Here is a 27,884-nt window from a genome sequence, read left to right as displayed (position 1 = left end):
AGGGGGATAGCAGGCACCTGCCAAGGGCCAGGGCTCAGAGCCACCACGTGAAAGAATGGCATTGGCCGCCCTGGTGTAGTTAGAGTCTTGCAGAGTATCAGTCCTCCGGGACTTGATGTTCATATATTGCTAGTGAGAACTGAGGCTCACAGAGAGAGGCGACTCTCCCAGCTCCTGGGGCCAGCGAGTGGCAGAGCTGTGAAAAGATCCCAGGCTCTGTGCCTCCGGACCAGTGTCCACGGTGACAGGTAGTGCACTCATCTGCAGTTTACTCCTCTGCTACTTCTCTGCTGGTGAATCAAGAGACAGGAGAGTGGGAAGCCAGCCCTGAACTACTCCTTTTGGAATCTACGGTCTTGATTAATGTTGAATATTTGGTGAGAACCAGCACTAAAAAACACTTTGCAGAATAATCCACAGGAGAAACTTTTAATGGGGTAGGTCTCATTATACCCATTTTGCAGTGATGGAAACTGAGGCACACAGAGCCCAAGTGGCCTGCTCATGGGTCTGAACTAATTAGAGGCTGATGTGGGATTACTGGATTCCTTCTGCTTTGTGATACTGCCTTTAGCATTTTTTATCCTAACATTTTAATGCTGACGGTCACCTCAGAATGAAAGGAAATTAAGTGATAATGCTGAGAGCATATTTTGGGCCTATTGATAATTGTGGACTAAAGAAAAATAGCTTTCTAAAATTAATACAGTTCTCTGTATCTACAAGTCAGTTTCAAGTTTATTTGTTAGTTTCTTTTGTTCGTTAGATTCCACATTTAAGTGAGATCATATAGTACTCATCGTTCTCTGCCTGGCTTGTTTCACTTAGCATAATACTCTCCAGGCCCATCCATGCTGTCGCAGAGGGTAAGAGTCCCTCCTTTCTCTCTCTGTGTAGCCCTCCATTGTGTGAATGTACCACCGCTTCTTTATCCACTCATCTCCTGATAGGCACTTGGGCTGCTTCCAAATCTTGGCTATTGGTAAAAAAGGTGAAAGGATTGAGCAAAAATTTTAAAAAAATAATAAAAAAAAAAAACAGAATGAAAAAGAGACACAGAAAACAGTGTGGGGATTGCCAGAGAGAAGCGGGTAGAAGTGGGCAGCAGAGGGCAAGGCAGGGATGAGCGAGGGCAGAAGGAGACGGGACTCGGGGCAGCAAGCGCACGGCGCAGCAGATGGTGCATTGTAGAGCTGTGCCCTTCAAACCTGTAGGGTTTTATTAACCAGTGTCACCCCAATAAATTCAATGAGAAAATGAAAAAATAAAATTATGACCTATTTCTAACTTGCTCTGTTCACTGTGTTCTCTATGAAAGTTCCACTATGACATTAAAAAAAAAAATTCTAACAGCCTTCATCTTTCATTGCATGGTGTACACTTTGTTCCCAGATAATCAAAGTGATAAAAAGCAGCACGAAGTGAGCACCTGGTCATGGAAAGCAGCCTTGACTTCAGAGAGCAAACGTCCCCGGTCATTATCTGTCAACTGCACCTGGGGCCAGACCTTCCCTGTGAGGCTGTCCTGCTCCCCTGTGACTTCACACTGTGCCTCCCAGGTTTCCTGGCACATGCTCACCACAGCCCCTGGGCGACTCTCCCCTCACCCCCCCTCCGGCTTCTCCCCTTCCCCGCCGCATGAGTGTACCGCCTCTCGTCCGGCACCTTCTAGTGCGGTGCCCTCCTGAGGGCGGCCCCTGCGCCTTCCCTCATCCTTTCTGATCTTCGCCACCACTGAAGGCTCTCTTCTTAGGCGCAGTCTTCTTTGAGGGCATTTTCTCCGATTCTAGGTGCATCAGTCAGGGGGAGCTGGCTTTTGCTGTGGCAACAAAGAGCTCAGTGGCTGGCGGCCCGGGCTGCTGCCTGTGTCCTTGCGCGGGAGGCAGCTGCCTGGTGAGTGTGCCTTTCACTGATTTCTCCACTCACGAGCCCTATTCCCATTCGTCCCCCAAGACTTGGCTCAGTTTCCTTCCAAAGCCGCCCCGCAGGGCCTGGCCATGAGCATGGCCGTGTGCGTTGCTGGCAGGACCAGTTGTGACTATCCAAAGAAGGACAAAACAGAAAGGCCCCGCCTCTGAAGGGGCTTCTGGGTGGCCCAGGTTGCATGTGGGTGTTTGCGGTTAGGTGCTGATGGAAGGACTCTGAAGGCACACGCTCACCATGCGTCAAGGCCTCCTTTGTCCCCATGATAGACCGGCATTCTTCGGGCGTGGGCCTGGGTCTCCTTCTCCCTATCCCCAGGATTTTGCAGGTACCCAGGAAATGTTTGCGTTTTCTTGTGGAACATATGCCCGCCCCATGGGCTTGTGTAGAGCGTCAAGGAAGCCCATGGAGTGGAAATCAGTAAGTAGTCCGTATTTCCCATTTCTGAATCAGTGCACGTGCATGAGAGCCCAGGACCCCCCTTGACCTCGGTCTTCACTTTACGGACTGAGTCTCAGAATGCCCCACCGGACGGGGCAGAGCTTGCACTTACTCAAAAGCTTGTTGTTTATGTCTAAAATGGAACTGCTGGGTCTTTCCCTGCAAACTGAGCGAGAGGGAGGTCATGCCCTGTTGTCCCTGGCTCAGCTGGAGGTGGCTTGTGTATTTCTTGCTCACCTCTCTCAGAGAAGAGCTGGGTCCCTGCTGAAGGGGGAGCTGACCTGGACCAGCCCAGAACCCCCAGCTGCTGTGTCTTCAGTTGGGGTTAGGCCATAGGCGGGCCTGTGCGGGCTGGAGGTTGGAATTGCTCAGAAGGTCTGAGATGGTCTGAGAATGTATGCCGACGGGACAGCCCGGGCCGAAGAGGGGGTCCTGCCTTCCAGGCCTGGGCCTTCCCACCTGTTGGAACTGCATCTCCCCATCTGTAAAAGGGGAGTAAGGATTCCTAGCCTGGGTCCTTCAAGGACCGATTTTGAGGGTCAGCGGATACGTTTCAGACACCCTAGCAGGGGTGTCAGTGGGGCCCAGCGTGGCTGTGAATGGGGTCCAGGGTGGCTCTGAATGTGGCCCAATACAAAATTGTAAATTTACTTAAAACATTATGAGATTGTGTGTGTGTGTGATCATGTGTCACAACGTATTTAATATGTGGCCCAAGACAGCTCTTCTTCTAGTGTGGCCCGGACACCAAGAGGCTGGACACCCTGCGGACAGGCAGAGCTGGGGCTGATGGCTGTCCTGCCTGATTTGTGGCCCACTCTTGTCCTCCTTAGGACGAGGCTGCCCTGACACTTTGCCCACCCCATGACTGAACCCTGTTGGTTCCCACCCAAGCCAGTGAATTCTCCTCTGGGGGCTTTAAGCTCATTTGAATTGGCCTTCCGCCAACCAGAGTCCAGACCATGTAATGAGAGGCCATCCTTCAAGGTGAAATGATGCGACCTTAGGGGGAGCCCTCAGTTCATTCGGTCTTCCTGGCCTTTCCCAGGACACTCAGGAGTTCCAGCTGGCTGTCGCATCTGCCCCTTTGCCCCCCCGGAATGCCAGCATTGGGGAGTGTGAGTGTGCGGCTTGCTTACTGAGGCCTGTGCACCCTGTAACCTCGGGTGGGAGGAGCCACAGCAGATCAGCTGCTTTCCCGCTGGTCAGAGGGCGTTTTCCTTGCAGAGGTGTGTGCAGGGGTGGGGCACACACCTCTGCAAGTAGGTTTTTTTTGTTTTTGTTTTTGTTTTTGCAGGGTGGGAAGCTTTATTTCACTTGGGGTGAGGGAGAGCCTGGACAGAGGGCAGTACACACGGGGCAGGAGAGGTTGGCACTTGGACAGGGACTGGATGGGGGAAAAGCGGCCCCCAGGCCTTGGGAAGGAGAAACTGAGGCAGGCCCTGACTGAGACCTAACCCGGGGGGTGGGAATTGGGGGTGGGAATTGGGTCTGGAGGAATGAGGGCCCCCCGCTTATGGGCTGGACGGGGGCTCGGCCCTGCCTCATTTGCCTCCTATAGGGCCTCAGTCCTTCCTGTTCACTGGGCCACAGGACCCTCAAACCTCGCTGTCCCTGCCCCAGAGGAGGAGGTTAGGCCAGAGAGGGTAGTGGACAGGGAGCCTGGGAGAGTTAGGGAGCACGTGGTAGGGTCCATGGTGCCCAGGAGGGAAGGCGGCCACCTGGGCCGTCGGTTCCGGGTAGTGATGACGACAGGGAGAGCCAAGCCCCCCAGGGCAACAGCAGTTGCCTCAACAGCCACTTCCAGGGCTGGACCAGGCACCCTTGCCAGGACACTTGGCAGGCAGCCGGCTGGAGTTGCCCGGCATTTTCCAGTACAGGACAGCCTCCGTGCTTTGCTGGGCTGCAAGCTTTTTCCCTGGCTTCGAGAGCTCTGCGTGGATCGTCTTGTTGGAAGGTTCTAGCTTCAGGGCTGCCCTCGGGATGGGGGTGGCCTTGCTGTGCTCCCCTCGCTGGGCCAGCACCGTGCCCTTGCAGAAGAGAGCCGTGATGTTGTCAGGCTGGTGCTCAAACATGAGACTCCCAGAGCACAGTGCGGCCCGATTGCGGTCCAGCTTCAGTTGCGCGGCTGCCAGGTTGTTCAGACATTTCTCCTTCAGCCACAGGAGCCATTCCTCCTCCTTGAACATCATGCCCACGTTGGTGCTGGAGATGATGGTCTTGACGGCGAGGTCGTACGAGCTGGCGGCCAGCGCAAAGTCAGCCCGCTGGCGGTGAGCGCTGCTGCGCTCCTGCTGCCGGTTGGCCAGTGCCGCACGATCCTGCCTTGTGAGCCTCTCTAGGTCAGAGACCCCAGCCTTCCTCCTGCTGCAGGGAGGGATTCAGCCCTGCACTGACCAGTGGGGCCGTCTGGGAGGGGACGTAGGTGACGGCGTGAGGTTAGGAGGAAGAGTTCAGTCCCTGAAGCTAGTTCTGTCACTTAATAGCTCTGTGACCTTGAGCAAGATAGCTGGCCTCCCTGAGCCTCAGTGCCCTCATCTGCAGAATAGACATGTAAGAACAACACAGCTCTGCTCCCAACCTCCCATGCTGCTCTGAAGGCTCAGAGAAAATGCTGGAATAGCCCCTCCTAGAGAGCCAGGCTGATGGAAAGAGCTTGCAATGCCACGGATGAAGGCCCCAGCATTGGCACCCTGCTCTGCTCTCCCTGAAAAGCTGTTTTAACTATATGAACCTCATGCTAACTGAAAGTAGGTTTTATATTCATATGGGGATATACTGAGGCTCAGAGAGGTTTGGTGATTTCTCCAAAGTCACACAGCTGGAAAGTGACAGAATCTGAACTTGATCCAGGTCCTTAGATCCCCAGGCCTGGCATCATGTTTGGCAATGTTCATATCATCATTGGAATTAGAGGAAGCTGGAAATCTCTAGACAGGGAAAACTCAAAAGGGTATGGGGCTTATTTGGGAAATAGTTGAATCTTCTTCATCCATTATATTAAATCATGTGAAACTGGATCTATGTGGCCACTTTGACTTAAGAGTAAATTTCTATGACTCAGCCTGGCTCCTTAGGTGCACGCTCACCCCTGATGGGGGGCTTAGACTGTGATGACTAGGTCTGTGTGGCAAGAGGCAGTCCTTCCCCAGGACGAGCCCATCCCCGTGAGACTCCAGAGAGCGGGCTGCGCCAGGCCGGGTGTCCCACCAGCCCTCCTGACTGCCAGGCCCTGCGGCAGGGCCTGCGGGGAGGGGAGGAGCTGCGTGGCCTGTAGAGAGAAGTGCTGCTCCCAGGACAGCCTCTGGCTGTGGGCCAGGAGCTGGGCTTTCCCTTTGCAGACCACGGGGAAGGCCATGGGGTAGGAGGGAGGCGAACTGAACGTGTCCCCCTTCAGAGCTCAGCCAGGGAAGGGCCGGCAGGGCTGTTAGGGCGGTGGTTTGCTACACTTCCTCTCCCATGACGAAGGGACCATGATAATGACTTTCCAGAGCCATCCAGGCAGGACATCTTGGCCACATAATGAGGGAGGGCAAGGGGACATAGGATGTGTGTCTTGGGGCATTGACTGTCCTGGTGAGTTTGTGCAGGTGATAGGGACCAACACCAGAGACCCGTGTCTTCATTTGGGGGGAAGAGGCCTGCTTCTGGGAGGGCGCATTTGAGGGTTCTGGGGTAGAGATGGAGTGACAGGGGCAGAATATATGTTCCCAGTCCAGTCCCACTGGAACGGGCTCCTGGACAGATCGGCCAGAGCCATTTGTGGGGCAGACCCGCATGTAGATGGGACCCCGCCTGGCTCAGGGGACAGTGTGAGGTGAGAAAGGCACCTGGCCTCGCTCTGTTGCGGAGATGTGGCCGCTCCGTGCCCCGTGTGAGCTGAGGGTCCTGGGGGCACCGGAGAGGCAGCCTTGTGGTGGGTGCTAGCAGCCCGGCCAGGGGAGGGCTCCCACGCGGTATGGGTGGGGGCTTAGCAAGAGCACCCGGTGGACATTTTGGGGAGCGGGGCCCATGGGCTGGAATGTGAGCTGTGCGGTTCACCCCTAGTAATGCCCAGAAAGGACAGGAAACCCAGAGCTTTTCCACGGTGACTGGGGATGAGGCGGTGAGCCAAGACTTGTGGCCAGCATCTCCCCCTGCTGCGTGCAGCACTGGACAGTGTCAGCACCAGGTCGACAGCGGCACAGTGGGCGCCTGATTCCACACACCCTGGGGAAGAAGAGGGAGACTCCCAGACAAGAGGATGAGGGGTTGGCATGGCACACTCAAGCTTGGGCCAGGTCAGTCATTCTTTATTGGGTCGGGGGGACCCACCCTGGGAGGGGAGGGCTGAACCAGAGAGGCAGTTATTTTTGGGTGGGATCTACCACCTTTCCCACAAAGAGGGGACTCTTGGTGTTCCTATCATAGATGATGATGATGAAGGGCCTGTTGAACTCGACATCTGGGGGTATCGACATGGGAATGGCTTCCAGAAATGTGGCCCCGGAAGCTTCTGTCCCTCTCTCATCAATGGTCAGCACAGCCTTATGCAGGGCCTGGATGGGAGAGAGGTCACAGCCTGTTCTGAGTGGACGCAGACTTCCTGTATCCCCAAGGCCTGGGAGCAAGACCTGATGAGGACAGTGGAACCTGGGGAGGGGTCCCTGGGGCTGCCCCTACCGTCTGCAGGGGACACACTGCCCTGGATCCACCTCGTCAGGGCCTTGGCCTGACTCCCCCTGCGCACCCTCCCTGCTTCCTGACCCACATTCTCAGCCCCCCTGGAAACGACCCGCCACCTCAGGAGGCAGATGTACTTGAACTTTCCGTCCTCCTTGCTGTGTCTCTTGTTTCTAGTATCTGATCTTAAGCCCCTTGGGGACCAGGACTTTGAGGGGGGGACCTTTATAGTGTCTGGCCCACAACTCAACACTCAGTTCATAGCCAGTATTGCAATGGAGTAATTCTCCTGAATAAATGGCCAAATCTTTAGCCAAAATCACTCATTAACTCGGACTTGCTGACTCATCAGTAGCTCCCAATGACACAGGATGTGGGGCCAAAAGCCTTTGAAACCCCTGACCCTAAGTCTGCCTTTGTAAACATGGGCCCATCGAGGTCCCGACCAAAGGTGAGGCAGAGGGTCAGTGACACTACCTCAGAGGACGTCCCTAAAGTGCCAGAACACATGAGGCCACCTCCTTCACTCCTTCACTCAGTCGCCTGACCACATCCCAGGCTTGGTGAGCCCAATGGCATTGCTCAGAGACCGCAGCGGGGAGGTGTGTTTGCGTCCCTTTGTCCCCTCACCCTGAGCCTCTGCCCCGTCCGTACACATTCGGACCTACGGAGCCCGGGGACAAACTCACCTTGGACAGCTTCAGGGGCGTCTCCTCACTGATCCCCGAGAGATCAGCCGCGTCACTGAAGACCTTGGTGATGCCCATGTTGCTCAGGGTGGTTTTCAGATCGTAGGTTCCAGAAATGGACAGCTTGGGCAAATGTAAACTGGCAGACCTGTCAAGATGGTTAGAAAACAAAGGAATGCCACACATTGAAAATGTTTCCTCTTCTAGTCATTTCTCCCACATAGCACCCTGTCTGCCTGCCGACAAGGGGGATGGGGGTTGGCATTGATTTATTGTGTTTTTATGTCCTCTAGCCCTGTGTCAGGGAACGTTAGATGAGATGGGTCCTCCTGTCCTGCAAAGCCTCTCAAATGCCACCTCCTCTGAGAAGCCCTCCAGGCAGATCCAGGGTGTCCTCCGTAAGCAGTTTGCACACCGCCCTGTAGAGTTTGGTCACCCCCAGACTGGGATTTGGAGGCTGGGATTCCAGGGGAGCATGGGGCACGGTGTCAGGTGCTGAGTGACATTTGCTCAGTGACTGATGAGTGATGCATAGGGCTGATTGCTCAGCTCTTGATCTGGCAGGGGGACTATCCTTGGCGCCCGCTGGATTCAGCCCCTCCTTGTTCTTCTCTCTCTGCCTCTGGCACAAGGCACACCAGCCTGGGATGGGATGGGTAAAGGTGTTAATACTTCCATTTTAATTTTAACTTCATACTGTGCTGTACTTTTATCTTCATTTATATATATGTTTATTACATATTTTATATATTACATATTTTATCCACTTATTTTACATTTTGACTTGTTTGACTATATGTTTATATTGCACACATCTCTGTATATTTATATAATATACCTGATAAAACATTCGTGAGGACCAGGATTTGTCCGTACAAAGATATGTACTAATTTGGGGTGCGTGTTCGAGTATCCCTTCACCCCCGGGACCCCGTGAAAACACACTGATCTAGTGATGGAGGAGCAGGGACTGTCCCTCCCCTGGGCCTTTGTTTTTCTGGCCTCTTCAAGCAGCTTCTGCCCCTGCCCAGCTGTGGATGTTCTATCTTTTCACTCCACACGCAACTGCCACCTCTGCCAGGAAGCCCACCTTTCCTTCTTGGCCTCCTCCCACCCCCATGGTGTGTGTTGGTGCTGCTGTCTCTGTACCTGGTGCTGGCACTAGGAAGGGGCAGCATCTGTGCTGTGGAGGAAGTCCCCAGGGGCAGGCCTTTTGCTGCCTGAGCTGTGGGCACTGTCCCTCTCACAGAGGTGCTGCCTGAATGGGCGCTGACCTCTGTCCAGAAGCACAAGGTCACACACAGCTGCTTGACCCATGAGATGTGGGTCCACGCTCACCCCGCTCTGGCCAGACCTTACGTGACCAGCCAGCCTCTTCTTTGGGACATCACCTTGGGCGTCTCTTTTCCAGGAACTTGAGGAGGATTTCCTTGGTGATGGTGCCCTCGGTGTGACACATTTTCCCCTCGTCGGGCAGGATGAAGATGGCCGTGGCATTGCCCTCATAGTCCATGAGCAGCACCCAGCTGGAGAGTGTGTCACAGTGGTGCACGTCGAACATGCCCAGGCGGTGCATCATGGGCACCTTGACGGTGGTGGAGTTATCCAAATGGAAGTCCTTCTCTGTGGTCTGGGCCGCATCGAAGGGCTTCACCCACTTGCCTGGAGAGAGGCGAGGGTGCGTATCAGCCGGGGCGGGGAGGGTTAGGCACCTGGGGTGGAGGGAAGGGGCCCCCGGCTGCCTCCTGAACGGGCCCGCCCTGAGCCTCAGCTTCCCCGTCTGAGCAGTGGCGCTCCCACGGACATCGGTCCACTGCAAGGACTTCTGTGAGGACAATGCCAGGCGCCAGCACGGCCCAGGCTTTCTGTAAGGCAGGGGCTGGGGGCTGCCCGTCAGGCCGGCCGAGGGAGCAGTGTGGCTGGTACTCCGTGCTTATCTCACGCAGGGCTGCTGGGACGGTCCGAAATGCCAGTTATCGGCCTCGGCCACAGCGGGCACATCCTTGTCCGAGTGTCCCCGCCCCTTGTGAGTCCGCGGTTCTCACCGTTCAGGGAAGGCACTCAGCCCCCCTTGCTCTGATGGCCTCCTCCTGGGCCCGCGGGGCAACGCGGAGGCCTGGGCGCCTCCCCTCTGCCAGAGCCAGGGGCCGCCGCCATCCTGGCAAGTCAGAGCAGACAGCAGCCTCGGGGGCCCCTGAGCCCAGGTTCCTCTTTGCATGGGGGACGGACACTGAGGCTGCAGAGGGGACAGGAGCCTCCTCAAGTCCCCTGGCAGAGCTGGGACCCGCATGCACGGGCCAGCCTGGCCTCGGCGCTCTCTGTCGCGCAGCTCTGCTTCAGACCAGGGCGTGCAGGGCCCAGCCCCTGACCTTGGCCCCTCCTCCCAAGCGCCGGGCTATTTCCAGGGCCTGTGAAACCGCGTCAGGATGCCCTGTGGGACCCACAGCTTTCTGACACACTTCCGTCACTCAGGGGGAGGAAGGCAGGCTGAGAGTCAAGTTTAGTTGAGAACCTACTTTGTGAGCATATAGTCCCACGTTCTTTGCGACACGCTGGCTCCTGACAGAAACGCGACAACAAGGGTGTTATTACGTTCACGTTCCTGGTAGGAAACTGGACCGTCCAAGAGGTAAACTGATTTGCCGATAGTCACACAGCTAATGGGCGGTAGAGGCGGGGTTTGAACCCTGGTTTCTGACTCTAAAGCTGTCACTCCTCTCACTCCATGAGTTGTTCAATGTACAATTCAGGCCCCCCTGTTTCCTTCATACACTCTGCTAAGAGCGCTTGTGTCCTGGCTCCCTGTCTGTGGAGGTGTGGCACAGCTGGCCTCCCTCCCTGGGGGGTTCACGATGCCCGTGAGAACGTGCCCGAAAGGCTCTGACAAGGAAGTCCTGCAGGGAAGGTGCCGCTCGGCCTGTGAGCCCTCGCTCCCTAACCGTGTTTGGGCTCGGAAAGTGTGTTAGGGGCTGTGTGGGGAAAGCCGAATAAGCCACGGGAGGCACGCGGTCACACGGCCTCCTGCACCGCCGAGGGGAGTTTAAGAACTGAGTGTGTGAGAGCCGTTTTGGGCGTTTCCATGGCAAGAAGCTCAGGCTGGTTGTGCAACCTTACCTTTAAAGAAGATGTAATTCACCAGAGCGAAAACAGTTTCTTTGTCAAGTTCTTTGACCAGATCCACGATTTTTCCTTGGGTGCCCTTCTCTACATAATCGTTGATCTCTTTCTTGGCTTTTTCGGAGTCCTTGAAGTTGGTGGAGATGGCTTCTGAGTGGTACAGTGTCTTGATGTCCTCCAAAAACTTCGCCACTAGTTTTGCGCTCTCATCGATGAACAAGCCGTTGCCAGTGGTCAGCTGCAGCTGGTCGTCCGGCCGGTTAAGGGTTCGGAGTAGACTTTGGAAGCCTTTGTGGATGTCAGCCTCTGCTCTCTCAGTGAGGTTGAAACCTGCGCCCTCCAGGACCTGGGTGTGCGTGTCCCCCTTGGCGCCCAGCGAGAGCAGGGCAAAGGCGGTGACGATGCTCACTGGGGAGAAGAAGATGTTGGTGGCATTGGACTGACGGGACGCCTGGCAGTAGAAGGCAAAAGAAAAGTCAGCCAGGGTGTCGGCGACCTGGTGGATGGCTGCCACCTGATCAAGCTGGGATGCGTCCGTGTTTTGGAAATCCTGGAGAGTGGATCCGAGGAGACCGTGTGCCCAGGAGGCCGGAGCCAGGCAGCACAGGCCTGCCAGCAGGAGGAGGCTCCACGTGGTGGAGGATGGCATTGTCCTGCAAGAGAGAAAGGGCATCATGCCCAAGTCAGGCGACACAGTGTGTCCCCTGGCCCCCGAGTAACGGTGCGTAAAGCCACCGGAGTTTATTAAATGCCTGCTTTGCGCCGCGCTGTGCCAAGAACCTTTCTACATATTCGGCACCAAAAGACTCAGCAGAATCACACCCCTGAATAGCCTGGGTCCAGGGTCCACCTTCTCAATGGCTGCACTAACACCTGCAATTACCCCGAGGTGCCAGTGCCAGAGCCCCTGTTTTACAGTAGGGGAGGCTGAGGCAGGGGATGCATAAGGGACACACTGACGATCATCCAGAAGGCAGGCCCGATCCGGCCCAGGAATGACTGGATCTGGAACAGCCTTGGGAGGGTTGCCACTGAACCCTGTGTTTAATGAGCAGAAAGGCTGCTGCCCAAAGGGGAAGGACCTTACACAAGGACATGTAGCCAGACACAATGGAACTTTGAGTACACTCCACTGGTGGCCGTGTCCCCTGGCCACTTACAGCGAACTTCAGGCCCTAGTGACTTTTCCCGAGTGGGAGGGCTGCCCTCACAGTGAGTCTGCGGCCTCGGCTGCGCAGAGGGTTGCGGCCGCTCCAATCTGCGCCTCTTGGCCACCGCCTGTGTCCCCGCTCTGGGCTCAGCAGTGATACGGGGTGAGACATGCTGTCTCTGCAGTGCAGCGGAGGTTTGTGTGTGTGGGCCGGGAAGGCACGGAAATAGCGTCTTTCACACAGGCCCGGGTTCTGGGGTCAAGCCATCTCGTGTCTCTGGCCCTCATTGTGCCTCCTATAGCAAGTGAGGTTGTTGGGAGAATTTAGTGAAACAGGTCTAGACACCAAGTCTTACCTGCTGGGATCTGAGGAAGCAGCTCTGTCAGGGAGGGGCCCATGGGGGCTGCCCCGAGGGGCCTTCCGAGGGCTGGTGGGGAGGGCGGTGGGCTCCGTGGCAGGGAGCAGGGAGCGGGAGGAGTGGCGAGGCCTGCGGCCCAGAGCAGGCTCTACCCAGCGATGGGCCAAGTCAGTGCTGCCCCCGCGACACTCTCCCGCCCGCCCCACGGTGCTCCCTCTCCTCCCGAAATGCCCAGGCCCGGCCCACCAGGCTGCGGCGCCCTGAGTACAAGCTGCTCTCTCCACGGATGGGGAAACTGAGGTCAGAGCAGAGGCGAACGGGCCTGCGGCCACATAGCTAGCTATGACCCACATCACTAAAATCATCACTTTAATAAAGTGCAAAGACAGAGGAGTCCTTGAATTTGGAATAGGAAAACCTGAGAGGAAGAAGTTGGAAATAAGTGCTGGGTTTCCCCTGCCCCTTATTTAGAAACTTATAAGAGTTCCCCTGGACTCTTAAAAGTTTCTTCCCAACACAACAACAACACAGCAAAGCACAACACTGGCCTCTCTCCGCCTCTTTTTTCCGGCCTTCATGCTTGTAAATACCCCGAACAGAGCAGACCATGTTGCGTAACATGTGTTTATATTTGTCTTGAACTGGCCTGTGGTGTTAGCGCTGAAGACTGGCGCCAAAGCCAGTCCCGCTCGCCCTCTCTCCCTCCGGTTTCTCTGGACTCTCCCGCTGGCCTTCTGCGCAGCCCTTCAAGGTCCATGGAAATTCCCTGTCTTTGCTGAACTCACAGATCTGGAGAGATTTGGGCCTCGGCAGGGTGGGGACACTAACTATGCTGAGTGGCCTCAGGGCCAGAGGTGACAGGACCACTACTGCCCTTGGGGAAGCGTCTTCTCGTCCTGAGACCTTGCCTCCTCACCTGGTCAATCGAGGTGGGGGTTGTCTAATTGAGGTCTCTGTGCATGAGGAACAGATTCTTACTTAATGGGGTATCTGGGTTTGGGGGAGGAAAATGTGCTCCTGTGGGGCGCGGAGTGGGGAGGTGCCCTCCCTCGGAGGGCAGCTGGCCTCTAAGAAGGTGGTGAGCCTGGCGTGGGCCTGTGGTGCGAAGGGGCTGCGGCTGGGGGGAGCACTTGTCGCCCGTAGCCCATCTTCTTGGGGGGGGGGGTCGCACCACCTCACTTAGTTTTCTTCTTTTACAGTAAAGGATGTGAGGCCCAGAGAGGCTCAGGGTTTGCCCAGACCACACGGAGACCCAGTAACAAAAAAAGCTATAACAAGCCTTGGTTTTCCCAGCACTTGGAAGTCAGGCCGAGACAGCCATGGCCTCAGGTCTCAGGCTCCATGAATGTCAGACCTGGGCCCCGAGGGATGCTGACATTGGCCTTGAGCCTCCTGTTGGCTTCATTTTGCCTTCCAACCTGTTCCTTACAACTCTAGGGGCCTAAGGCTTCTGCTCTCTCCTTGCCCTTCTACCAAAGGCAGCACCCCACACCCCCAAAGCCTAGGGCTGGGGAAGCCACCCAGAGATGAGAAAGGAGATGGTGAAGTGCCCAGAGGTGCATGGATTAAGCTTTAAAGCAAAAAGGATGCCGAGGGCACGGTGACAGTGCCACGGCCCAGGGCCGGCGGGAGCAGTCCCCGCTGCGGGGAGGGGGGGGTGGGGGGTGGGGGGAGGGAGCTATGCCTTTTGCCCAATCTCGGGGGCATAAAAGGGCTGAGAGTGACCCAGAGGGAGCCAGGAAGTGACTGCACCATAAGGTCACAACCTGGCACTAAATAAGCCCAGATGTGACCCAGTCCTGCCTCTTAAGGACACGTGACCTTGGGCAACAGGCTTCACTTCTTTGAGCCTCAGCTACCTGTCTGTAAAGTAGAGGAAAGACTCCCTTAGAGGCAGAGGTGAGGAACGAACAAGGTGATGGCGGGGCAGGCCCCAGCCAGGCGGGGGTCACGCGTGAGAGCCGGCAGACGTCTCCCCGGCAAGCGGCCACGTGGCCCAGGACCAGAGAAGGGGCCCCCGCTCAGTAATGAACCACCTCTGAGCATGGGACATTTTGAATTCAGTTCTCCACGTGTTAACTTATTGCCTGCGAGCTGCCAGAGCCGGTGCCCGGCGAGCGCCGGCATCCCCGTCGCCACCGTCGCACTTAGTGGTCCGCGGGGCTTTGCGCTCTGCCTCATTTCACCTCTCCAAGCTTTCCCTTCGTGGCGGGCGCCATCATTAACTCATTTTAGAGTCGGAGAAATGGCGGCCGACAGAGATCAGGGAACTTACCGAAAACCACAGAGCTAGTTGCTTATGGAGCTGGGATTGAACCCCAGGCACTTCCATCCCACAACTTGCCCTTTGCCCTTCTCCGTGTGGAAAGCTGAGAGGAGGCCTTGCAGCGGGCGGCCGGGCCACAGGAAGAGGGCGGCAGCACTCAATGCCTGAGTTCCACTCACTGCCAGCTGTGCGACCTTGGGCAAGTTGTTTAACCTCTCTGAACCTCAATTCCCTGGAATTGACAAGATTCACTTCCTCCTAGAGCTATTATGCAGTTAACCATGTGCGAAGCGCCAAGCTGTGCCTGGCGCACAGTCAGCTGTCAGGAAGTGTCAGTTCTCGCGGGTGCTGCTGGGGATCTTTCTGAGCGCTCTGTGGGAGTCTGGTGGCCTCGGTCGCCTTTGTAACGCCATCTCCAAAACCCAAAGATAGGAAAATCGTGTCTTTCTAACACTCCAGAGATCAAGGCCACTGGGGATGGGGTGAGGAGAAAGAGGACAAAGGTTCTCCAGACTTTGCCCAAGAGGACTCAGCGGTTAAATAACTGTTCAGGGCCACCCAGCACCCACAAGGCCGTGAGGCGGCCCGGGCTCCCCATCTGGAACCTGAGACCAGAGATAACTAATGTTGGCAGTGAGAACGGAATCAGGAGCGTGGGTTCTGGAACGAGGTAGGCAGGGATTGTGTACTTTGGGGCAGGTTAGCCCTTCGCTGTCCTCAGTTTCCTCCTTTGTAAATGGGAATAACCACGGTAACCACCTTGGGAGGCGGCTGTGAGGCCTGAATGCGAGACTGCTTGCAAGGAGCCGCCTGGCCAGAGCAAGGGCTCAGGGACACAGCTCGAAGTGCCCTGACGGTGTCCCTCCCAGGGTGTCCCATCTTGCGCCGTGCGCGAGGGCGCCCATAGGCCCGCTGTGCATAGGGAGGCCCATTCTGATACCCCTAGGCTGAGGCCTGGCACCCTTCTCTTCTGGGAATTTCTGCAGAGGATGGAGACTCAGAGAGTGGTTCTAGTCTGGCCTGGCTACCCCACCAGGATGCTACCTTATCCTGAGCTCTTCACTGGCCCTGACTGGGCCCTAGTTTTCTCATCTGCAGAAGGGGACAAAGATGCACACCTCAGGAGTAGGGGAGGTGAGGCCTGCAGGAATCAGCTGACAAGAAAGACGGGGACATGCATGCGCCCTCTAGAAATGCACTCCCTGCCGGGCCCCAGGACACTAGGCCTGGACACCCACTTCCGCTTCTGTTTACGGAGGGCCTGTTAATTCACCAGCACAGACTCGAGAGGCGCTGGGCAAGCTGAGGGAGCAGGAGAGAACCTCCAGGGATGCTGTTTCTATGACAACAGGAGGCCACCCCCACCCTGCTCTGTCTTCTCTGTACCCCCCCCCCCCGGGCTGCCTCCCAGAGGTCCTTCCGGAGGCTCGCCCCCGTGGAAGGTATACTTACGATTTACTGCCCCAGGGCTGGCTGGTGACCAAAACTGAAGAAACCAAGCCCCGTCCTCCACCGTATTTAAGTATTTAAGCAGTAGACTCAGAAGGGCCACGGGGACGCTGCTGGTGAATATTAACCAAGGTCAACTCAATTATCAGAAGAGCAAACAGGGACTAAGTCCATCGGCCGGACGCGAAGCTACCCACCCACACTGCCGCTCTGTGCTGTGCCCGGGGAGCGCGCAGCCCTCCGCTGCATAGGCCAAAGGGAGTCCCTGCACCCTGCTCCTAAACCGCAGCACCCCGTGTCCAGGGTGGGGTCGCATGACTCAGGCTTTGGGACACCACCACCTTCCTGGCACTACACCCCAGCCAGGGAGCGCTCCGTGGCTGCCTTACTGGTAGCAGGAGCTACCATTGGCTGAGCTGCCTTGAAATACCTGTTGCTGAAGATGCACTGCTGCCCTGGGGTGCGGTGCGGGGTGCAGTGGGTAATGTGCCCATTTAGCAGACAGGGAAACTGAGGCCCAGACCAGAGAGGCTGCTCACTCAAAATCACTAAGCCAGCCTCGGATGCAAAAACCCTCTCAACTTCCTGCGGAGAAAGTGGGGTGTGACTGATGGAGGCACAACCACTTTAGTCTGACATGGGCGGCCATGGGCGCAGGTCAAGGGTCGAGGGTCAGTCTAGACAGAAGAGCTGTGCTGCCTTAGGCACGCGGCCTCACCTCTCGGAACCAGGAGGTGTTGTCACTGGCACTGTCAGGGTTTGGGAGTCCCACTTCCTAGATGGTGACCAGGACGCACCAAATGGCTTACGTGAAGCGCCTGGCTGCAGCGGGCTCTTTGCTTCGGTCTGCGTGGCCTTCTCTTTCTACTGGGTGTGGCTGCCTGCTGAGCAGCACCATCTGCAGACGGCTGGAATTGTTCCTGGGGACTCAGTCCGTCCTGGGGCTGCCGCAGGCCCTTCGGGGCACCGGCAGGGGTGGGGGTGCGGGGTTGAGGCTGCGGGGCCCCCTTGCCTGTGATCCCTTGAGGAGCCTCAGGGAGACCACTTGCACCCCCTGCCACGCCCGAGCCTGTTTGGCGCACCTGTGCTTCATAGATACCTGTTGAATGAATGGATGAGTGCATCTTTGTCCCTTCTGTCATCCCCCAGCCACGGCTGTGGGCCTCTGCCGGGCGGGCGACCCGCAGGCTCCTCTAGCACACAGGTGCAGGCCAGGGAACGGGGCTGGCCCTTCGCTGGCTGTGAGATCTCAGGCAAGCTTTAGCCTCCCCGTGGCTCGGTTTCCCCGCTTGTGCCTGGGGTCACCGCAGCACCCACTCGTTCGGCCACTGCGAGGACCAAGTGCGGCAGCTCACGGCGAGCTCAGCGCCCGGCGCTGCTGTGCTCAGTGAGCCCTCCTGATGCTGCCCGCCACCACCCCCGCCCCTGCCCGTGGGTCGCCAGTATCGCTCCAGGTGGGCGAGGGGCATTCCAGAAGCTTCCCTCCAGGCCTCTCTCCTGCAGTACTCTCAGCAACCCCCTGAGGGGAGCATGCCACCACCCTGTGCAGGAGCACAGCTGAGCTCAGAGAGGGAGGGCTCCCCTTCCCCGCACCCTCCCGGCCCCCCAGTTCCACAGCCCGGCCTCAGGGCCGCGGCTCTTCCCCTGAGCCGGCCAAATGGGTAACTCCCTGCAGGGCTATGGGTCTGCCAGCAGCTTAGAGAGCTGGGCTGGGGCTGAGGGGAGCCCGCCTTCCATCCCTCCCGGGCACTTCTTCCCCTCCCCGTGCCTCAGTTTCTCCGTCTGTGCAATGCAGCTCCAAGCCCAGCTGCCCCTCCCAAGTCTTGCACTGGATGGACAATGGCAAACACCCCACCTTCCAGGCAACGACCTCTCTGGGTCCCCTCAGCTCAGCAGCCCGAGGGTTGGTGCCACCCCGTCTACCTACAGTTCCTGGTGCTCTGTCGGCAGCCACACGACCTGCTGTTGCCCGACTCCTGCCTGCCCCTTCTCCTCCTCCTCTTCTTCCTCCTCTGGGGCCCTGGGGCGCTGAGGGATACAGCACACAGGCAGTGTGCACCCTGAGCACAACGCCCAGCCTCTTCCCGCTGGGGAGGAAGGCGCTCTGGGTGGCCGGCAGAGGCCCGGGTTCAGGAGGGGCTGGGACCTGGGGCAGGAAATTGCCTTGCACAAAGCTGCCGTTAGCCAGGAGGGCATCAGGTGACCCGTCCCAGCCTAGGCAGCCCTGCATGTCACCTGCTGTTCCTACCATGTCTGGCCTGTGTGACCCAGGATGAGGCAGCCAGTTCTGAGCCTCTGTACAAGGGATGGTGGCATCTGGCTCTGAGGATTAATGAAGGTGACACATGTCATCCTCCAGTCTCTTGGTAGGCTTCCAGGGCCAGCTGTAGAGGGAAGAGGATGGAGCCAGCTGTCACGTGCCCAACGGGGACATTTCGTGATGGCTGTGAAGGGTCTGTGTGCGTCCCCAACCCTAGCTGGGCACAGGAGGGGTGCACAAGAGTCAGGGAAGCGGGGGCGCTGGAGGGGAGAAGGAGCTGGGGCAGGACCTGGCAGGAGAAGCAAGGGCTCAGAGCCACGGCCCTGTCCTTTTAGAGTCAAGAGCTCCATACTCAGCCCTTCCTTGTCCCCATCCTCCCACTCTGCTAGGATTTCACACTCCAGAGAGGTCCCCTGGATGCACGTCTTGAGAAGAAGGGGTGGGATAGGCTGGGAAAACAAGCAAGAACAAGATCCCAGTGGCCATTCTTAAAGGCACCATGTCCCACGAACCACAGGCCACGGTGGGGAAGCCTTGTTCGCTTGGTTACGTCTGGGACTGGCAACGGCAGGATCTGGGCTGACCCCCTGGGAGCGCCTACAGCATAGTGAGGTCTTGTGGGCGGGTTGTAAATAAGGGGCATCTGGGGAGACCCCACCCACGCCTCCATAGGCCCTGCCTAGAGAGAGGAGTGGGGTGGGGGGGTGGAGCGGCGCGGGGTCTGTAGCAGGAAGGAAGGGCGGGGCGAGGTGTGGGAGGGGTCCTGGGCCAAGCAGACCAAGGACCGAAGGCCCAGACTGATTGGAAGGGCAGCGGTAACTGCAGGGGCAGCCCACCTGTGGGCCGGGCACTCTGGGGAGTGCGAGAGCCCGCCTGCATTGACGGCCCTGTGTGCGCGCGCATGCACACACACACATTGACACACCCCTAGTCTTGGACCACCTCCTCCCTGCCCTGTCCTCGCTATGGGATGCCCCGTCCAGGCACTGGCTTCCTTCGGAGGGCAATATAGGTCAGGCCTGGGCTCGGGAGCTAAGCATCTGAACTCAGCCCCTAACTCTACCCCTGTCCACGCCGTATGAGGCCTTAGCCACTTGACCTCGCTGTGCCTTGGCTTCCTCATCTGTGAGACGGAGGCTAAGAACAGTCACTTCTACCAGGACTGTGAGATGATGACACATAAGATTTGGGGCCATCGCAGATGGACCCTAAGTTGATGCCAACCACTGTATGGCCTTTGGACAAGTTCCTGGACCTAGGAAACCTCTCAGATAGGGTTTAAGGGGCGGAGCAGGAGGGAGATTTGGGGAGCAGTGCTCTTTGTCTGGGGACAGAGAGCTCATTTTTCTTCTTGAAGGTACAAGGCAGGTACAATCGGCCCCTCCTGAGCACCTGTGAGCTGCAGAGGGCCCAGGGGGCCTGCAGTGGTTGGAGCCGGGCTGATCTGGGTCCAGTGGAGGGCTTCATGCCTCCTCTCTGAGCCTCAGTTCCCTCACCTGGGAAGTGGGGATAATGTGAGTCTCCTTCTGATAGAGTTGTGAGGCTCGAACGAGGAGACCCTGGTGAACGTCTCACAGCAGGCTACTCATTAGCATGGCCGACGCGGGCTTCTCAGGATGCCTTTAAATTAGTGGGTCGATCGGCTGCCCTAGGCTTTCCCTCCCAGGAGAGGAATTGAGTTCCCACTGTTAGCTCGGCTCCTCTTGGCATTTTGTGAATCTGCCAACTTGCAACACCCTAGCGGGCCCTCTTTCCTTCCTCTTTCCTCTGGGGCTGCTTCCTGTGTGTGGTTTGCTTCTTGGTTTTTTGTTTTTTGTTTTTTGTTTTTCTGGAACTAAGTGGCTAATTCATAGCTTCTTGTTTTCCTTCTCATCCTTACTCAGAAAGAAAAAAGAAGGCAAATCTACGCGTCTTCGGTGACAGCGTACCTAACAGAAGAAGTAACGCACTCCTCTCTAGCGTCATCCCCCCGCTTGTTAAAAAAAAAAAAAAGACATGTTTTTATTAAAAAACTAACTCTTCTGTTTTAACTTTACCCTTTTGAACTTATGGGCTACTATAGCCATTATAGACTTTGGGCTTTTAGGAGACTCAGCTTGCCCTGTTTAACTGTTGTTGGTGTGTCCTTTCGGATGGTCAGGTCGCCACATTTTGTCCAGTGAGGGCTCCTTTAAGTTTCCCTTTTCTCCCTTCAGCAGCCTTTGCTGGCACTTCACAAAGCTCCTCTTCCTCTTCTCTTGTACCAGGACACGGTGTCAGAGACCCTCTGCTGGGGGAGGCAGGGGATGCGGGAGCTCCCCAAGGACTTTGGGACTTGTTTTTCAGAAATGCCTTTATAAGCCCTGCGTGGGTGGCTCAAATAATAGAGAGCAATAGGGCTCTTCAGTCTTGCCTAACTCGGACCTTGGGTTGGAATGATTCAGTTCATCTTGTCATCTTTCCTGTTGACTTTAAGCATTTCTGTTTGCTTGGTATTAACGAGTCTCTCGCTGCTTCCGTTTTGCAATACAAACCCCCCCCCACCCCGAACTGGCCGCGTGGTGTGGCTGCTCACCACGTCCACCACAGCCGGCACTTCGCAAGCACGTGCCACTCACCAGGGTCTAGGTGAATGCCGGGCGGTGGGCGTGGTGACTATCCCTCGGTGCAGATGAAGAAACAGACAGAGAGAGTAGCTGCGACGCCTGTTTTTGTGTGGCCAGCAAGCCAGGAATGGTTTCTACATTTTTAAATGGTTGAGGGAAAAATAAAGAGGGGCAAAATATTTGGTGACACGAGGAATCGCATGGAATTCAGCACGCAGGACCCACACGTGGGGTTTGGTGGGAACACGGCCACGCCCATTCGTTGCTTGTCCCTGGCTCCTTCCTGCGAAGGCGGCAGAGCGCTGCACTGGTGACAGACACCCCGTGGCCTGCGAAGCTGGCAGACTCGCTCTGTGGCCTTCCCAGAGCAATGTCGCTCATTCCGGCCCGGGACGACAGTCCCGTCCATCCCCTCCTTTTCTGTCTCACCTTGGCCTCCTGGGCTGCCAGCTTCCGGCCAGGCTTCTTTCTGTCCCCCGATGGAAACACCTTTCCCTTCCTCTGTTCATGGCCGACTCAGGGACCCCCACCCCTGACATCCCCGCCCAGGACAGATTCACCGATGAGCCTTCCTGAGCCACCCCCCGGCCTTCCCACAGCCTGGGTCTGCTGGGCCAGGTCTCTGTCCTGCTGCAGGGATGGCTCGGGGCGCCCGCCCCTTCCGAGCGCATCACAGCAGCTGACTGTCGCGGAGCACGCGGTGCGTGCCCAATGCCATCCTAAGCATTTTAGAGACATTACCTCTTTTCATCCTCACAATACACCTGTGAGGTGGATTCCCTCGTTATCACCATCTTACAGCTGAGGAAACTGAGGCCCGTAGAAGTCAAGAAACTAGCCCTAGGTCACAGAACTGGTGATGGTGGAAGGGAGAGAGAACGAGGCTGTGCAAGGGCAGGGCCAGGGGCAGAAGGCCAGACTCGGCTCCAGCCCCAGGCTGCGGTTACATGGGGGCAGGCCTGGCTTTTTCCCAGCTCTCTGCTGAGCACAAAGCGGGTGCGCAAAGGAGGCTCGATTGTGTTCAAACAAATGAAAAAGAGTAGAAATGGAGCATTTCTCTAACCAGATGGCTAAGGTGTTCACAGGGTTAGGGTGTGAAAGCCTTTAGAAGGCTAAGAATTTGCACGGGGCTTGTCGCTTCTTAGATGGACGAACCCACAGCCATTTTGTCTGGGCAGCTGGCAGCCATCCTGTGAGGTTGTCCCTCATGGCCAGGACCTCCCACGCAGGCTGGGCTCCCACGAGCACCCAGAGCTGTTTCCGCCGTCTGCCTCCTCAGTCTGCCCGTGGAGAAAAGGGGACCAGCTCGTGTGAGAAGGACAGAGCACGGGCTGAGCTGGGACGCTGAAATGCCACTGAGGAAGGGAACTGTCTCGCGCCCGCTGTCCCCTCCTTCCCTTGTCCTTGTGGCTCAGGGTGGTGAGTGCAGGGGCCTCTCTCCTTGGCGGCGCTGCCCAGGAGCTGACCCTGCTTCTCCCCACCCCTGCCCCGCCCCCAACAGCACCACCCCTGCGAAGGCGGCCCATTCTCTGCTTGGCCACTGGGCGCCGGGTCCTGCCGGGTCCTGTGGGCACAAACTTTCATCTTCCCAACACCTCTGCAGAGAATGGTCCTTTATATCTGCGTGGCAGGCAAGGCTCAGAGGGAACACACGGGATGGCCCCGTCTGCATGAAACCTGCGCGGCACCCTCCGGTCTCCCCACTGCTACCACCTTGCCGCGTGTCATTGTTTCCCGGCCTTTACTTTCTGTGGATTTATTTTTACTGAGGTGTTCATTACATGCAGCAAAATTCCAGATCCTCAAAGCACAGCTCCATTCGTTTTCACATTTGTGTACGTCCAGGTAACGGCCCCTCTGTTGGAGCACAGAGAACAAATCTGTGGAGCCAGCCGGTTTCCCCTGATGGCAACTTCTCCTCGGACTTCTGCCCTCTTAGGTTAGCTTCACTCCTTCTAGAAGGGCGTGTCGGGGAGAGAATACACCATGTGCTTTCCAAGGGTCCGGCTTCTTTCGCTCCACATCCTGATTTTGAAATTCAGTGAAGTTGTTGCCTCCATCGGCGCTTCGCTCCCCTTTCTTGCTGAGCACAGCTCCTCCGCGTGGGGGCTCCACAGCGGGCTTATCTGTTGAGGGATGTCTGGGTTGTCTCTGGTTCTGACCATTATGAACACAGCCTCCATGAACATTCACGTAGGCGCCTTGGTGTGACCACTGTCGCCCCTGCGGGGTGAAACGCCAGTTCTGGGTCAGCGCGTGCTAACGACCATCGAAGCTGCTGCTCCGTCCTCCCCCTCTGCCCCACGTCCAGGAAGCCCCCCCGCACTGGAGTGGGGAAGCCGTTCCAACACCAGGTCTGCCTGTAGGTGCTGATGGGCCTGGAGCGGGCTTTGTCCACTTTGTGGACGCAGATGATACCTCGGGCTCCAGGGAGGCCTGTGGGAGACAGGGTCCTGGGAGGTCTGACTCAGTAAATATAAATATTAGTCCCCTTTCCTTTCTGCCTCAGCCTGTGTGACTGTTGTTTTAGCAGCAGGCAAATGGAAATGAATTCAGGGAAATGGCTGGGTACAGAAAAACAAAATTCTTCCAGAATTTAGTAGGAAATCTGTGACTTCCATTCTACTTAAACAGGGTAGGGCTGGGGGGTGGCACTGCTATTTGAGTTTCCACCTTGTGCCCCTGCGACCTTGGGCAAACAAGGCAAAGGAGACAAACAGAACTAGGTCAATACTGCCTTCTGGGAAGAAGGCCTGTGCTGAGCAAACAAGGAGGGTGTTTTCTGGACCCCCTCGGCCCTCCTCCCCTGCCCTCTGGCCTCTGCAGGGCTCAAAGGGAAGCAGGTAGGAAAGGCTCCGTCACACTGGCTCAGGCCCTGGAGGCTGTGGGATGGGGTTAAAGGAGAAGCGCCCTCCTCCCTCCTGGAGGCTGGAGCCCCAGGCACACGGGGTGGGGGGTGCATCCAGGGGCTTGACAGCAAAGGTTTTACACACGGGCTCTCAGAGAGAGACATGTTACTATCCCCCACACGAGACTCTGAGACTCCCCTTTCTTGTAGGAAAATCTCTGGAACAACGATAGTCCTGACACCCTGCAAGACAATGTGGATTTTGGCAAGAACATGGGACTTGGGGCCAGTCAGAGCAGCGTCATTTCCCTGTGGACAAGTTACTTAACCCCTCACGGCTTATCTGTCAAGGGCCAGAGGTACAGCGGACACTCAATACATGTTGGTTCCTTTCTTTTCCTCTTCTCTCTTGGTGTTTTTGGTTAGCCTAAACATCAAGAAGTAAAAGAACAAACCAGTTTATAATATACAATATATTATGTATACAATATTGTATATAATATACAATACAATACTGTATACAATATACAATATATTATGTATTGTATACATAATATACAATATATAAGGCAAGAGCTTATATAGCTAGAAACCAAAGCATATGCCTGGAAGGCTCTGGAAGGAAATAAATGCGGATTGTCCTGGAAGCCACACTCTGCCAGCTGGAGTGATCCTCGTTTTCTCCTTTATGGTCTGTGTTTAGGTTTTCACAGCAAGAATGGTTGCGTTTATGCAAAAGCACATCTTTGATTCCTTTTAACTTTATAACCCAACAGAAGGATGCTGTACTTACACATGTGACTGTCCCTTGCAGAGTCTTTCAAAAAGGTGGCTTCTCTGGGATTTCTCTTTTATGTCTTTGGTTTTCCTCCAACCACCCTAACCCACCCTTGGGTGCCAGCCTGCCGGTGGTTGGGGCGCGGGGAGGCTCTCCCGGTGAAGGTAGCCGGCACGGAGCTTAAAGCCTAGTCACCGGCCAGCCGTGGACCTCAGGAAAACCGTTCGGTCTCCTTGTGAGCCCAGCCACACACCGGAGGCCGCCGAGCACACAGCAACTTTGGAGCGGACGTAGGGCAGCTTTCCTCCCCTGCCACGGGCTGGGTCACCGTCTCTGGCAGCCCCACCGCAACCCCACGTGACAGTCACCGTCTGTCATTATCCCAGTCTGCAGGCGAGCAACCGAAACTCAGAGAATTTAGGTGGCTTGTCCGGTTTTGCCCTGGAAGAGCAGCGGTGTTGCCTGGTCTCTGTCTGTACCGTAGAATATGAGCATTATGTGCACGAGGGTCATGTGATGCTTGGCTTTGGCCCTGGTGCCTAGGGAGGTTTCAGGTCTGTGCTGGTCATTTACCTGCCCCTGAGCAGTTTGCAGCATCAGGTGCGGAGCCTCTAATGGGGGCCGGAGGCTCCCGCAGGGCGGAAATCCCCATGGCTGCGTTTCGGGATTACCCTGTTTTCCTCATTATCAAGGGAAATCCAAAAACTTATTAAAAGGCTGAGGGAGATCCAGTAATTTTGCATCTAAAGAACGTCTTCTAGATGCAAATCAGCACCCACCAAGGTGCTTGTCCAGATCCTTTGCCTTAATGTGCACTGCGCTGGCCGTCTGGCCGACTAGAGCAGGTTGGGGCTGTTCTCCTGAGTCAAGGGCCTCGGTGACTCACAGCTACGTGTGTGACAGAGGCTTCAATCAGCCTAATAGGCTGATGCATCTGCGTTAATAAGGTAAAAAATACAACCTCCAATATATGTTTCTTTATTTGTTCACAAATTACATACGTGGACAACCTCCCCTGAAGCATCATTGACTTTAATAAAACAAACAAAACTAGACACTTCAAAGAGTAGATAAAAATATCCATAGAATTTTGCAGCACTTTTTCCTGCACCTCAGTAGACCCACCGGACCCGCTGGGGCCGCGCTGGCTCAGGCAGGGAGAGCCGTGTAAGCCTGCAGCGAAGAGTTGGTGACCATCTCTGGAAACCCAGGTGGGTCCTAACGCAAGCAATGCAAAACGTGGGCGCGCACGTCTCTGCATGTGGGTTTAGTGCCTGACTTTCCGAGTGCCTGGGAAGCCACGTCTGCTCTGCCTTTGTAAGAGGGAAAAGGAGCTGCTTCTCAGGAGCTTTCCCTGTGAGCCAATGTCCAGCTTCGGGGGGAGCAGTGGCCGGGAAAGGCCAGAGATGGAAATTGCTCGCAGCCTTTGAGCTGTGTCTTCTGGGTCCCAGAGTGCGGCCTTGCCTTGAGCTCCCGCCTGAGGCTCCTACCTCCTCCTGTCACCTCACAGAGAGGACAGAGAGCGCCTTGGGCTCATGAGCACAAATCACATTATCAGTACATGAGGGCAAAGGGTGACTTCTGGAACCTGCTCATTCACTTGGCGCGCCCTGAGGCCCCTGCCACAGCATTTGTTTGCAGAGTGTAGCGATCAAGTAGAGAGAAAACCGTTGGTGGAGAAGGAGCGAGAGATAAGATGTCCAGGCTTGTCCTTGAGTTGGTAAAGGCGGAGGGCCCAGGACGCAAGCACAGGGGTCGGCGTGGGCTGGGAGCAGGGACGCATCACCCGCCATACAGAAGAAAAGCAAGAGAACAAGGGCCTGTTCGCCGGAGTGTAAAAGAATGTTCAGCTGGAACCCTGTAGATGTTTTCTTTTGATTATTCCTCTTCTCCCTGCAGCACAAGATAAAGTCATCCGCTAAGAATAAGAATGGAGAGGAGGTTTGGAAGTGTTGGGGGCGGCGGGGGTGGGCGGGTGTCTGACCTGGTCAGAGGAAAACGGGAAAGAATGAATTAGGGCGTGGAGTGTGATTTCTCATAGCATTACGGGTTGCTGTGATGATGGTGATTGTAAAGTTCAAGAACAGCCGGTCACTGTGGCCAAGTGCTGCTGTCCCACCTTCTTCAGTGACCAGCTGCCTGTGGCTGGGGATGCAGGGAGGGATGTAAGTGGAGTTGGTTCAGCCAGTATGACCAAGAGAGAACTGAGCACTTTAGCTGAGTGATTGCAACGATGGATCGCGCAGCCGGTGGCGATTACAAGATCAAGGGTGTTGCCGGGGGAGCGAGTGTCTTAGGCAGGGTAGTGGAGGGAAACATCACCGAGGGGAGGAGAAGGCCCGGGCACTGGCGACTCTGTTTATGCAGCATTGGGGCTGCCAAGGATGAGGAAAGGAGAAGCGTTGGGGAGAGCAGCAGCGACCAGCGGCTAAAAATCTTCAAGAAAGATAAATGCCATGTTATGAAGGAAACCGGTAAAGGTAGTCGGTAAGGGGGTGTATGGGGACATCAGGGAGGCCGGTCAGGGAAGTCACCTGTGCGGAAGTAACGGTCATACCTGTGAGATACAGACCGAGGGGGAAAGCGTGCCAAGCAAAGGAAATGGCAGCAAGTGCAAAGGCCCAGGGGCAGGACAGAGCTCACTGGGGCACCTAGAGGGAAATTCCTGTGGCTGGAACGTAAAGGCAAAGGGAAAATGATGATGGGCAATGCTTGTTTGGGGGAGGTACCGCGGGGATGGGCAGGGCCTACGGCGACCCACGGGTCTTGGTGCAGGTTTCTGTAGGCTCAGTGGGAAGGCCTAAGAAGGCACGGGCCGCCTTTCTCGTGGCAGGTGGTCCAGGGTACGGCCACTTGTCTCTCGCCTGGGAGAGGACATCTGCCTGGACACGGCCCAGACCGCTGGGTCCCCAGAAACTCCAGCGAGGGTACAGGCCTCTGATGGCCTCTGGGAAGCCCCTGTGTTCCGAAGGCACTGAAGTGCCCACATGCCTTGCTCCTCGGATGCGGGGGCACAGGGTCACCAGCGCTGGGACCAGTCGCTCTCCAACGTCCATTTGGCTTTGACTCAGGCCAAACAACGGAGGGACTGGGCCCGGAGTCCGAAAGCAACCGTCCCAGTTCAGTGGTGAGTTTCACGTGTAACCTGAAGCAGATGCTTCCCCACACTGGACCCCAGGGGAGAATAGGGGGTGTCTTTAGCAGTTACCTCCAGTTCTGTCCCCTACTGGATGGGTGAGGGGACAGGAAGCAAATATTCGAGGGTCCTGGCTGGGCAGAGAGCAGGGATCTGGATTTTAATAAAACAAAAGAGTGGCTGGAAGCTGGCCTGCTTCCACCCCCAGTCACACCTTCTGA

At 56.4% G+C, this 27,884-nt stretch overlaps 2 protein-coding genes across 2 annotated transcripts; both read right to left on the bottom strand.

Moving 5' to 3' along the window:
• Positions 1 to 3,943: 3,943 nt before the first annotated feature.
• LOC129066066 (peptidyl-prolyl cis-trans isomerase FKBP8-like) lies at positions 3,944 to 5,722 on the bottom strand. The gene is given in 4 exon segments (XM_054567597.1): positions 3,944 to 4,155; positions 4,158 to 4,175; positions 4,178 to 4,731; positions 5,664 to 5,722. Coding segments are annotated over 4 exon segments (843 nt in total).
• Positions 5,723 to 6,614: 892 nt separating this feature from the next.
• On the bottom strand, positions 6,615 to 16,197 carry SERPINA1 (serpin family A member 1). Its single transcript, XM_054567082.1, has 5 exons — positions 16,060 to 16,197; positions 10,830 to 11,485; positions 9,107 to 9,377; positions 7,716 to 7,863; positions 6,615 to 6,902 (listed from the first exon to the last, which is right to left on the bottom strand). Exons 2-5 carry the CDS (start codon positions 11,479 to 11,481, stop codon positions 6,711 to 6,713), a joined length of 1,263 nt encoding a protein of 420 aa, XP_054423057.1. The 5' UTR covers positions 11,482 to 11,485; positions 16,060 to 16,197; the 3' UTR covers positions 6,615 to 6,710.
• Positions 16,198 to 27,884: the final 11,687 nt, after the last annotated feature.

This window comes from Pteronotus mesoamericanus, unplaced genomic scaffold (assembly GCF_021234165.1).
Source record: "Pteronotus mesoamericanus isolate MK-2021 breed Mesoamerican mustached bat unplaced genomic scaffold, CSHL_Meso_final contig_182, whole genome shotgun sequence".
Lineage (NCBI taxonomy): Eukaryota > Metazoa > Chordata > Mammalia > Chiroptera > Mormoopidae > Pteronotus > Pteronotus mesoamericanus.
The sequence above is the reverse complement of the archived record's forward strand: the minus strand, read 5'-3'. Positions and strand labels throughout refer to the sequence as shown.